This window comes from Saimiri boliviensis, chromosome 8 (genome assembly GCF_048565385.1).
Source record: "Saimiri boliviensis isolate mSaiBol1 chromosome 8, mSaiBol1.pri, whole genome shotgun sequence".
Taxonomy (NCBI): Eukaryota; Metazoa; Chordata; class Mammalia; order Primates; family Cebidae; genus Saimiri; species Saimiri boliviensis.
In genome coordinates this window covers 82,473,885-82,485,997 of record NC_133456.1, presented here as the reverse complement: position 1 = coordinate 82,485,997, position 12,113 = coordinate 82,473,885, and the positions used below count along the sequence as shown (strand labels likewise).

General features: G+C 53.6%; 1 protein-coding gene across 5 annotated transcripts; it reads left to right on the top strand.

Moving 5' to 3' along the window:
* Nucleotides 1-643: 643 nt before the first annotated feature.
* CPN2 (carboxypeptidase N subunit 2) lies at nucleotides 644-11,656 on the top strand. 5 transcript variants are annotated; one of them, XM_010337735.2, is made up of 3 exons: nucleotides 644-745; nucleotides 2,347-2,417; nucleotides 9,743-11,656. In XM_010337735.2, the coding sequence occupies exon 3, from the start codon at nucleotides 9,743-9,745 to the stop codon at nucleotides 11,375-11,377; it is 1,635 nt and encodes a 544-aa protein (XP_010336037.1). In that variant the 5' UTR covers nucleotides 644-745; nucleotides 2,347-2,417; the 3' UTR covers nucleotides 11,378-11,656. The 5 variants fall into 5 exon arrangements, with proteins under 5 accessions (XP_010336037.1, XP_039334787.1, XP_074260842.1 ...); XM_039478853.1 differs by having other exon boundaries at nucleotides 9,740-11,656; XM_074404741.1 differs by having other exon boundaries at nucleotides 2,347-2,432; nucleotides 9,740-11,656.
* Nucleotides 11,657-12,113: the final 457 nt, after the last annotated feature.

The following is a 12,113-nucleotide window of genomic DNA, read 5'->3' as shown; positions in this document are numbered from 1 at the left end:
CCACACACACACCTACACCCACCACACACACACCACACCCACACGCACACATGCACCACACACACACTCTGCGTGTCCCGCAGCCCTGGCTCCACACCTCCAGAGACAGGAAAGTCCCTCCCTCCCAAAGCAGCGTCTTCAGCCCTTAGGCAGCCCTGAGCGTGTGAGCGCTCCTCTCCATCCTGAGCCCGAATTTACCTCCCCGTAACTTTTCCCCTTCTAACTCAGAAAGCGTTTAGAAAGTTCATTAGTTCAACAAACAAACAAATAAGACAAAACTACAAATCGAAGCCCTCTTGGAATGTCTCAGCGCTGAGAGCCGAGCAGGGGCCCAAGGATGAAGGCAGGCCTCCAGTTCCTCTGCCTCTGCTCCTGGGGCGCGGGTGTGAGCGAGGACCCCATCGCAGTCCTCCGCACCTCAGCAGCTGGCGGAATTTCTAGCCTTGGGGTCCTGAAGGAGCCAACCTGGCAACCCAGGGTGGGGGGGATTTCGGCCTTGCCTGGGCTCTGTAGGCGGGTGTAGTTCAGGGTCATTTTGCAATCTTCAGAGGCCTTGCCGAGGCCCTCTCCCGACCTGTGACCCCAGTGACATCCCGGGACGTTCGGGCCACGTGAGGGGAGGAGCCACTGCCTGGAACTTTGATCAGCGTGGGGGGCTGGATTGAGCTGACCACAGGCCACACCAGACTCCCTTCTGCTCCCGAGGAAGACCGGGCAGCCCGGCGCCACCTGCTCAGCTCTCACGGTAGGCTCCCGGGGTCACTAAAGGGCTCCTGCATCTGCAGGGACGTGGGGGCGGGAGAGGGACTTGCGATCTCCCTGGTTTCAGAGCATTCCGCAGCTCCAGACAGGCTGCAGTTCCTGGGGGGACCCTGTCACGGGAGGAGAAGTCCGCGAGGTTCCCGGCAGGAGGAAGGTGGGGGGTGGGGTGCGGGGCTGGTGGCTGTCAGATGAAGACCACTGCTGGGTCTCTGCCTGCAGGGAGCTCCTAGTGAGTAGAGGATAGGCAGGGCGACCAGATGTCTAGGTTGGCCTGGTTCTGCCTAGTTTATACTTGTCATCTTGGCTTAATAAATCGTATTAACTATTTATTAATACTATGTTAATATTAAATATTATTTATTAATATCATTATTGTTTTTTTGAGATGGGGTCTTGTTATGTTGCTCAGGTTGGTCTTGAACTCCTGGCTTCAAGCGATCCTCCCACTCAGCCTGCTGAGTAGTTGGGATTACAAGCGCACACCTCCGCACCCAGCTCAGGCACAAAGATAAGTGGCTCTTAGTTTCCTTCGCAGAAGCTGCTGGCTCATATGATCAAAGTTACGGTCATATAAAGCTGCAGGGAGCCGCCTTTTAAGGGCTTGGGTTAAGGGCTTTATATTTCCTACCTTATTTAGCATATTTATCATCCAATGGAGTGCTAATATTAACCCTAAGGGCAGACGTGTTAATTTAGGAAGGAAAAACTGAGGCTTAGAGAGTTGGAGTGATTTGCCCAAGACCCCACGGCTAGTAAGTGATGGCGTCAGAATCTGATCCCAGCTTGGGTCACTGGCAGAGCGAAAGTGCTTTCCCCTGCTACTAAGCAGGATGAGAGTGAAGCCTGAGATGTAAAGTCACCGAAGGTCCGGAACACATTCCCTTCAATTCACCGTGCAGGGCCTGGCTGCCTTCGAAGTGCCTAGCCCTGAGCCAGGTGCTGGGGTGCAGCTGAGCCGCTCACAGAGACGGGTCTGTTTTCTAGTTTTTTGAAAACTAGACCATGTAGTCTAGTTCTGAAGGTTGCAAAATGACCCTGAACTACACCCACCTACAGAGCCCAGGCTCAGATGGATGGGTGCACCCAACTAGAAAACAGAGCGGGAGAGCCCAGGCATTCAACACAGTACCAGAGGATCCGAGGATCCAAGAAAGGGCTGGTTGCTGTGGCTCCTGCTGGTAATCCCAGCACTTTGGGAGGCTGAGTCGGGCAGATCACCTGAGGTCAGGAGTTTGAGACCAGCCTGGCCAACACGGTGAGACCCTGTCTACTAAAAATACAGAAATTAGCCGGGTGTGGTGGCGGGCACCTGTAATCCCAGCTACTCAGGAGGCTGAGGCAGGAGAATCACCTGAACCTGGGAGGTGGAGGCTGCAGTGAGCCAAGATTGCGCCACTGCACTCCAGCCTGGGTGACAAGAGGGAAACTGTCTCAAAAAGAAAAAAAAAGGATAGTCAATGAAGGCTTCATGGGGTAAGTGTGACTTTTGCTGGCCTGGAAGGGTGGGTATAAATCAAGAGGGTGGCATAGTGCCCAGTTCATGACTGCCTCTTGGTGCAACCTGTCAGCTGTCTTCTCTTCCAGAACACTCACACAGCTGATAGACAAGCTCCCTTGGGCCTTTGCAACGTCACTGCCTGGAAGGAAAGAGTCACGTAAGCACCTACTATGTGTGTGGAATTGTGCTTTGCATTTTTCACGTTTATCTCAATATTTAGAATAAAATAGGTTTCAACCTTACAGGAAAAGTGATATGTTTCTTACCTAAAAATGTAGAACATATATATATATTTTTTTTTTTGTTTGAGAGGGGGTCTTGCTCTCTGTCACCAGGCTGGAGTGCAGTGGCACAATCTCAGCTCACCGCAAATGTTGTAAACAAGCGAGTACAGAATCACCACTGAGACTAATGTAAGCCAGTTCAGAGGGTCATTTATTGCCGGTGACCACGGAGGACTAGGGTCTCTCCAATCCGTGGCCCAGAGCTCAGGGGGAGCAAGGGATTTAAGCAGAAAACCCACATCCTGGTGGGGCACAGGGTTCTTTTTTTTTTTGCAATCGGTGTTATGCAGAGCAAGCTAGCCCTTTTTCACAGAAGTCAACGTCAGCAGTTATCACAAGGAAAACGGGGCAGCAAGCAGTTATCACAAAGGAAACGGGGCAGCAGTTACAACTTATTTTTGGAAAAACCGTTTTTCTTGGTGGTTGCAGGGTGCAGGGTTTAAGATGGCATTGCTTAGGTTCTAACTCTGGGTCAGCTATGGCACATAACGTCCGTCTCCAGGTTCAAGCGGTTTTCCTGCCCTAACCTCCCGATTAGCTGGGACTGCAGGCACCTGCTACCACACCCAGCTAATTTTTGTATTTTTAATAGAAGTGGGGTTTCACCATGTTGGCCAGGATGGTCTTGATCTCTTGACCTCATGATCTGCCCACCTTGGCCTCCCAAAGTGTTGGGATTACAGGTGTGAGCCACCGTGCCCAGCCTAGAACATATATTTTTAAACACAAGGAAAAAATTAAAGTCATCCACAAATTGATTCTTCAGAGGCAACCACCACAAATATATATACATGTATTTTGAGATGGAGTTTCATTTTTGTTGCCCAGTCTGGAGTGCAGTGGCATGACCTTGGCTCCCTGCAACCTCCACCTCCTGGGTTCAAGCGATTCTCCTGCCTCAGCCTCCTGAGTATCTGGGATTATGGATGCACACCACCACGCCCAGCTAAAATTTGTATTTTTGGTAGAGAGACGGTTTTCACCATGTTGGCCAGGCTGGTTTTGAACTCCTGACCTCAGGTGATCTGCCCACCTTGACCTCCCAAAGTTCTGGGATTACAGGTGTGAGCCACTGTGCCCAGCCCCACTGCAAATATTTTGTGCATAAGCTTCTATTATGTTTTCTGTGCACAAATACACCTTAAGAATGGAAAAGTAGCATTCTGGGATTTCATCTATTTCATTTAAGATATTGCAAACAGGCAGGCTGCGGAGGCCCACACCTGTAATTCCAGCACTTTGGGAGGTCAAGGTGGGCAGATCACCTGAGGTCAGGAGTTCGAGACCAGCCTGGCCAACATGGTGAAACCTCGTCTCTGCTAAAATACAAAAATTAGTTGGGCATGGTGGCACATGCCCGTAGTCCCAACTACTGAGGAAGCTGAGGCAGAGAATTGCTTGAACCTGGGAGGTGGAGGTTGCAGTGAGCCGAGGTCACGCCACTGCACTCCAGCCTGGGCGATAGAGCGAGACTCTGTCTGAAAAAAAACAGAAAAAAGATATTGCAAACATCTTGTCAATAAATAAACATCTATAATAATTTTTTTTCATTTAAAATTTTTGTTTTTATTTTTGAGACAAGCTCTCCCTCTGTCACCTAGGCTGGCGTGTGGTAGTGCAGTCACTCACTGCTCACTGCTGCCTCGACCTCCCAGGCTCAAGCGATCCTCCCGCCTCAGCCTCTCGAGTAGCTGAGACTACAAGCATGCACCACCATGCTCAGCTAATTTTAATTTTCTGTAGAGATGAGATATTATCATGTTGCCCAGGCTGATCTCAAACTCCTGGTCTCATGCGATCCCCCTGCCTCTGCCTCCCAAAGTGCTGGGATTATAGACATGAGCCTCTAACATAATTTGAAAGATAGCAGAGAGGATTTCCATTATATCTGCATAGCATAATTCATGTCACCCATCCCTCATGCTCGGCATTTGTGTTGTTTCTGTTTTTCTGCTGTGGTCCAATGCCTGTTAGCTCATTAGGAGCCACAATAGCCCTAATAAGGCTGTAATTCAGCTATTATGATGATGATTGTCATCATGGTTTACAGATGCAGAGGCTGGGACTCTGGGAGGTGGCTTTACTCCCTGGGACACAACTGGGCAGTGAATGGGGTGGGCTGGCCAGGGCAGGAGCAGAGGCCGGCACCCAGCCCAAGCCTAACCCCCTCAGCCACTAGACTTATCTTGCTGGGTTGAAAAGAGAGGGGACCAGGTCTGGGGAGCAAGGGGTCTTCTTAGAGGATCAGCTGAGGCAGCCGGGGACTCTGGACAGGTCTCAGAAGCCCCTCTTTGTGCTTCCAGCTGAGCTGGAGCGCAAGTGGCCAAATCCAGCCCTGTTGGTGAGGCAGACCTCCACATAGCCAGGCTCAGGCAGCAGTCCCTGGGTGTCGGGCCGGGTTTTGGCCCTATCACCCTGTGCAAGGTGTGAGGCTTAGCTCTGTGGTACATGACAGACCGGCTTGAGGCGTGCACAGAAATGTACCCTCCCAAGAGCAACTGAGGAGAGGAAGGAGTTCATTTGTACCCAGCCAACCCCTCCCTACCCCCAAAAAGACCTGTTTAAAAAGCCAGACTTCCTTGGCTTGCCCAAAGCGTGGAACATTTTTGTGGGCATCGGCTGGTCTTCTTCCCAGATCAGGAGCAGAAAGCCTCTGGCTGCCGCCCTGCTGTGGTCCTCAGGGCCAGCCTCCACAGTGCCCAGGCGGGGGCCCTTCCTTCTCCAGGGCTCCCCAGTGACCTGCTTACTTGAGGGCAGGCTGGGGAAGAGGCCCAAGTCCAGAGCCTCCCGGCCAAAGCCCTGAGAATCTGTGCTGCCCTAAACCAAGGACCAGACAGTGACGCTTTCCCTTGGCTGGAGGAAAGGAGCCAGGAGGAGGGCGTGGAGAGCCTCTCGCTGGCTCACAGTGGGGTGGCTGGGTGATCTCATGGGTTTCTCCCTAGCGAAGCTCTGACTGCTTCAGCACAGAGCTGGGGCCTCGCTAAACTCGGAGCATCAGGGTCACTAACGTTGCAGGTCACGTGCCGTGTGTCAGGTCCTGAGGTTGGAGCGTTCCAGGCATTTTCTCATTCCTCCTCACATCCCCACCAGGAAGGTGGTGCTGTGCTCACTGTTTTGAAGTGGAGGAAAGCGAAACACAGAGAGGTTATGCGATGCAGTCGAGGACACAGAGCTAAGCTGGAGTGGGGTTAGGACATGAACCCAGACTGTCTGACTCATAGCCACTCCAGAATGAGGTGAGGATGGGGCTTGGGCTGGGAGTGCACCGTCTGGAAACTGTCAGCATTCTGCGCCTTCACTGTGAGAAATGTCCCTGCCTCCCCGCCCCCCACCCCAGTAGACCCAGGCAAGAGGGGTCTTTCCCTGAACCTTAGAGAGCCCTGTTCTCATCCTCTTCCTCCTCTCATACCAACCCCAAGGGGTACCAAGGGCACATGCCCATCTGGAGACTGCGCCCCCATTTGAAACCACGCTTTGGGTACCCAGGACTTCAGCCTGCATGGGCTGCCTCCCCGGGTCCCTCTTCCCTAGGCTGACCATGCCCCAGAATTCACAGCCTTAGGTCTGTGGGGTGTCCAGGGACAGCTGTGTGGGGGATCTCTACTGACGGTGCTGGAGAGTGGGGGCGGGGGAAGAGAAGGGAATTGACAGTGGGCAGAGCTTCAGGTAGATGATGTTCTCCCTGGTGCCTGCAGATACGAGGAGCGGGCCTGCCCACCCACCCACTCCACTGCCCTGGGACAGAGCCTGGTGGTGTCAGGGCAAGCACCCTGCAGAGCCTGGGCTGTTAGGACTGGTCTTCGTTTTGTGTGCCCTTGGGCCAGCCCAGACTGTAGCTCTGGGAGCCCCAATCTCCCTGTCGTGGGCACTTGTAGGTATGCCCTGAGGATCAAGACGTATATGTGGGAGCTTCAGGAACTGGCAGGTGGGAACTGACTCCTCAGCCAAACCCCCATGTCAGAGAGATAGAGAGATGTCTCTCCCTCTGCCCGCATCTCTGAGCCTTAGCTGACTTGCCTACGCTTGACTTTCTCTGCCAACAGCACCATGGTTTTGATTCAAGGCTTGAATTCCAGAGCTCCTTCCTTTGTTGGAAATATGTAGAGCACACTCTTTCCAAATGACAATGGATTAAAAGTTAGAGGCACAGCCCAAGGGAAGCCAGGAAGCAGCTGGGGTTGCTCAGCAGAGACACACGCTCCCCAACCTGAGCTTTCCATGATGCGCCTCTGGCTTTGGTCCTGTTTTCCTGGCAGGAGTGATGAACAAAACCACATGTGAGCTCCACAAGCCAAGCCCTGCTGTCAACACCCTGAGATCTGCCTCACTCTCCCTGTGGGGAGGCTGGCCAGATGGTCTCGGGACCCACACGCCCCAGCGTTATCCAACCCATCATTCCCAGGAAATGACTTTCTGGAAATGACCTTTGAGAGACAATGATCAAAGGGGCTAGCAAGGAAGGGGGACTGCACAATGGTCACATGGTAGCATGTTAAAAATAAGGGTTTACCAGGCATGGGGGTGTACGCCTATAGTCCTAACTATTCTGGAGGCTGAGGCAGGAAGATCACCTACACCCAGGAGACCAGGAGACTGAGGCTGCAGTGAGCTATGATCGTGCCACTGCACTCCAGCCTCCTGGGTAACAGAGTGAAGCTCTGTCTCAAAAAAATGATCAAATTAAACAGAACTGCTCCCCTCTTACTCTCAGGAGGAATCCAGGCGGCTCTGGCAGCCTGGCTGGGGGTCGTTCATTCTGGGTTTGTCCATCCCACGGGGGGCGGCTGTGCCTCCCAAGCTGCTCTTCCAGCCTTGGAGAGCTCCATTCCACACAACCTGCCTGAGCCCACAGGAAGTCACCACTGCTCCGGGCATAGGGAGATGAGTACTCAGAAAAGACTTCCGCGAGAACGCATCATTCTGGTGCCTAAGCTGAGTGTGAAGGTGAAGACATGTACCTCCAGGTCTTCCTTCCTAGGGTCGGGGCGGTTTCTTTCAGGACCCCCGGGGTTTTGTGTAGGTGCCTCAGGGGCAGCCCGGGCACTGGTGGCAGCTGTGTGTGTGTTGGGGGACAAGCGCCCCCCCCCATGCCTTTTCAGCCAGGTGCACTGCCTTCTCGCTGTTCGGTCTCATGCTAACTCTGTGGCTGAGGTCTAAGGACACATTTGCCTGAGGCGTGTTCCTTTCCCTCACATGTCCTAAGTGGCAGGGATGTTTGCCTTTTCCTGGAAGAGGTGATTGATTGCAGGAGTCAGATTGTAACCCCAGGCCCGCGGTATCGCTAGCAGAGGCCTTCTTTACACCTTCCCTAGCTCACTTAGCTGTGCGTGGCTCGGAGCAGCCGAAAGGGAGCTCAGCATTTTCTCAGGGAGAAGTTGTCCCTTCTCTAATGATGAGGCAGAACATTCCTGGAAGGACTGAAAGTCACTGAGGGACTGAGTGGGAGAGAGTAAAGGGGGCTTCCCGGAGCCCTGAGTTTAATGGGAGACCTTCAGCCAGAAGCTGAATTGCGAGGTGGACGAGGCATCAGCAGAGGGCAGCAGAGAGACAGCCAGTGAAGAGTGCTGGGGACCCAGATTCTGCACCTGCGGAACCCGTTTCGGGTATCCAACGGCAACCTTATACTGAAAACAGATTAGTTAAGAAAAATTAGGATTATGTTGTGAGAGGGCTTCTTCCTTTTTTTTTAAATTTTGGTAAATTCAAGTGTATTCCGTCTAAAGAGCATTTTTTTTTAATTTTTTTTTTTGGTCTTGAAATAACCTTTTCTGTAATGATGGTGGCTTGTAACCTTTAACAATAGTTAATGTGGTTGGTTAATTACTCACTCTATGCCAGATCCTGATGTAAAACTGTTACCTATACACACTCACTTAATCCTTAAGAATTACCCTCACGAGGTAGGGACTATTATAATCCTCATTGTGCAGATAAGGAAACTGAAGCACGGATGGATTAAGTAACAAGCCCAAGGTCATGTAGCTAGAAAGTGATGGACCTAAGATTTGAACTCATGGAATCAGGACCACTCCAAGCCATGTGAATAAGTGCTGTGGGTGGGAACAGGGGCAGCCTAGAGCGCTCTGACAGGGCAGGGGCAATGAAGCCCCAGCTGGTCTTGCCATGTGGAAATGAGGGCCCGCTGTCCCCGGATCATTCTGAAACCTAGACTTTTATTGTGATGTTTTCCAATTTGTACATGTTCGCTACTGATTCTTATATGAAAAAGGTCCCTGAGGAAGAAACAAAACATATTTGTAAGGTGCATTGGCAATTTGTGACCTGTGGGTAGATGCTAACAGTTTTAAAAAGGTTAATATTGAGCAAATTAAAAGCTTGTTTTCCCTCCCTAGTTTTTTTTTTTTTTTTTTTTTTTTTTTTTTTTTTAGATGGAGTTTCGCTCTTGTTGCCTGGGCTGGAGTGAAATGGTGTGATCTCAGCTCACCGCAACCTCCACCTCCTGGGTTCAAGCGATTCACCTGCCTCAGCCTTTCAAGTAGCTGGAATTAAAGGCGCGCACCACTACTCCCGGCTAATTTTGTATTTTTAGTAGAGATGGGGTTTCACCATGTTGGTCAGGCTGGTCTTGAACTCCCGACCTCAGGTGATCCACCTGCCTCGGCCTCCCAAAGTGCTGGGATTACAGGTGAGCCACTGCACCCAGCCCTCCCCTCCCTAGTTTTAAAGAAATCTACTGGTCTGTAGAATCCTCACATCTGGAGTCCTTCTGTCCACATGATGCTGGAAGGCTGCTTGAGCCCCGCTGTGGAAGAGTAGGCAAAAGTGGCCAGGAGGAGGGCATTTCAGCAGCAGTTTTGGGGAGCCCACCTCATCCCAGTGGCTGCACTCCCCCTCCACCAACTGTGGAAACTGCAGGTGCCAGGCTCTCCGCATCATTTGGAAACTCAGGAAGAGTTATGGTTTAGGAACTTCCAACACAGGAATCATCTGTCCATATCCTATCTATTATCTTTAAAAATCCCACAGTGCCCACCCTCTCCTTTTCTACCTCTCTTCCATGCCTTTTCGTCTCCTTTTCACGTCTGTCCCCGATCTGGAAAGAATACAGAAAGCCCCAAAGCCCTGGGTCTCGGTCGCGCCACATGTTCGAGCTCGCTGTCCGGTGCTCTGGTCACTGCGTCGCGCCGTGTGATGACAGTTTCCCTTCGTGTTTCTTTTCCCTCCTTGAATCCAGAAGATGCTCACTGGAGCCTGGCTGCGCTGGGCCTCCCTCCTGCTCCTGGCCAGGCCCGCCCAGCCCTGCCCCACGGGTTGCGACTGCTTCGTCCAGGAGGTGTTCTGCTCAGATGACCTGGCCACCATCCCGCCGGACATCCCGCCACACGCCACAGACATCGTGTTTGTGGAGACCTTGTTCACCACGGTGGAAACCAGAGCCTTTGGTAGCAACCCCAACCTGTCCAAGGTGGTCTTCCTCAACACGCAGCTCCGCCACTTTTGGCCAGATGCCTTTGGGGGGCTGCCCGAGCTGGAGGACCTGGAGATCACAGGCAGCAGCTTCTCAAACCTCAGCGCCAACATCTTCTCCAACCTGACCTCGCTGCGCAAGTTCACCCTCAACTTCAACATGCTGGAGGCGCTGCCCGAGGGTCTCTTCCAGCACATGCCTGCCCTGGAGTCCCTGCACCTGCAGGGAAACTGGTTCCAGGCACTGCCCAGGAGGCTCTTCCAGCCTCTGACCCGTCTGAAGACGCTCAACCTGGCCCAGAACCGCCTGGCCCAGCTCCCCGAGGAGCTGTTCCACCCACTCAGCAGCCTGCAGAGCCTGAAGTTGAGCAACAACGCACTCTCTGGCCTCCCCCAGGGGGTGTTTGGCAAACTGGGCAGCCTGCAGGAGCTCTTCCTGGATGGCAACAAGATCTCAGAGCTGCCCCTAGCGGTGTTCTCCCAGCTCTTCCGCCTGGAGAGGCTGTGGCTGCAGCGCAACGTCATCACGCACCTGCCACTCCCGATCTTCTCTTCCCTGGGCAATCTGACCTTTCTGAGCCTGCAGGGGAACGGGCTTCGAGTCCTGCCTGCCGGCCTCTTTGCCCACACCCCTCGCCTGGTCGGCCTGTCTCTGTCGCATAACCAGCTGGAGACTGTGGCTGAGGGTGCCTTTGCCCACCTGTCCAACCTGAGTTCCCTCACGCTCTCACACAATGCCATTGCTCACCTCCCAGCTGGCATCTTCAGGGACCTCCAGGAGCTGGTCAAGCTCTACCTCTGCAGCAACAACCTGACGGCCCTGCACCCAGCCCTCTTCCAGAACCTGTCCAAGCTGGAGCTGCTCAGCCTGTCCAAGAACCAGCTGAGCACGCTTCCGGAGGGCATCTTCGACACCAACTACAACCTGTTCAACCTGGCCCTACATGGCAACCCCTGGCAGTGTGACTGCCACCTGGCCTACCTCTTCAACTGGCTGCAGCAGTATACCGATCAGCTCCTGAACATCCGGGCCTACTGCGCCGGCCCTGCCTACCTCAAAGGCCAGGTGGTGCCCGCCTTGAACGAGGAGCAGCTGGTGTGTCCCGTCACCCGGGACCCCTTGGGCTTTCGGGTCACATGGCTGGATGACAGAAAGGCAGGGGGCAGCTGGGACCTGGCTGTGCAGGAAAGGGCAGCCCGCAGCCAGTGTACCTACAGCAACCCTGAGGGCACCGTGGTGCTCGCCTGTGACCAGGCCTGGTGTCGCTGGCTGAACGTCCAACTGTCTCCTCAGCAGGGATCCCCAGGACTGCCGTACAATGCTAGCCAGGAGTGGGACCTGAGGTCGAGCTGCGGCTCTCTGCGGGTCACGGTGTCTATTGAGGCTCGGGCAGCGGGGCCCTAGGAGCAGGGGCAGGTGGCCTCTGGGATCCGACCAGGCGGCGGGTGGGGTGGAGAGGAGCTGAGTCTCTGAAGCCTTGGCTTCTCACGTGCAAGGCACAGGGTTACATGCCCGAGGGGTGGGAGTGGAGTCTGGTCTGCTGCACTAGCCAGCGCCTCCTCCTCCTCCTTCTCTTCCTGCACTGCTTTTCCCGGAGTGTGAGGCTAACAAGCCCATCCTAAAGCTTTAAAGCACCCTGGGAAGCTGCACCATAGACTGGAGAATAAAATATCTTCAGCCTGACGCTTCCCCATTATTTAACACCCATCTGCTCTGGCCTATACCCTGAGGCCCATCCACTGCATCCCAGTGACGCAAAGTGGAGGTCACTGCCTTCCATGCCCAGCGTCTGTTTCACTTTATCTCCCTGGAATTGTGGTATAGAGAAGAAAAGGGTGTGGTAGAAGCAGAGGTGACCAGAAAGCAAGGGGCAGGGCTGTGACGGGTGTGTGGAGACCCCGTGCTCAGCACCCACCTCCACGCTTCGCTCAGGAGAAACTGAGACGAAACGAAACCTCAGGAAGGGAAACCCCAGACGCTGGGCTTTGTGACACAGAGCCACCAGAGGGGAGGTGGTGTCTGCTCCCCGCACACGCTGGCTGCTCCTAAAGAGAAGGTTTGGGGTGTAGTGGCGCAGGCTGGGCCAGGTCGCAGGTTCATGCTCGCAGCATCTGAGTACAAGCTGCTCACTCACCATTTC

Coding starts and splice junctions, on each gene's coding strand:
- CPN2 (XM_003927034.3), top strand. CDS start 9,743: ATGCTCACTGGAGCCTGGCTGCGCTGGGCCTCCCTCCTGCTCCTGGCC.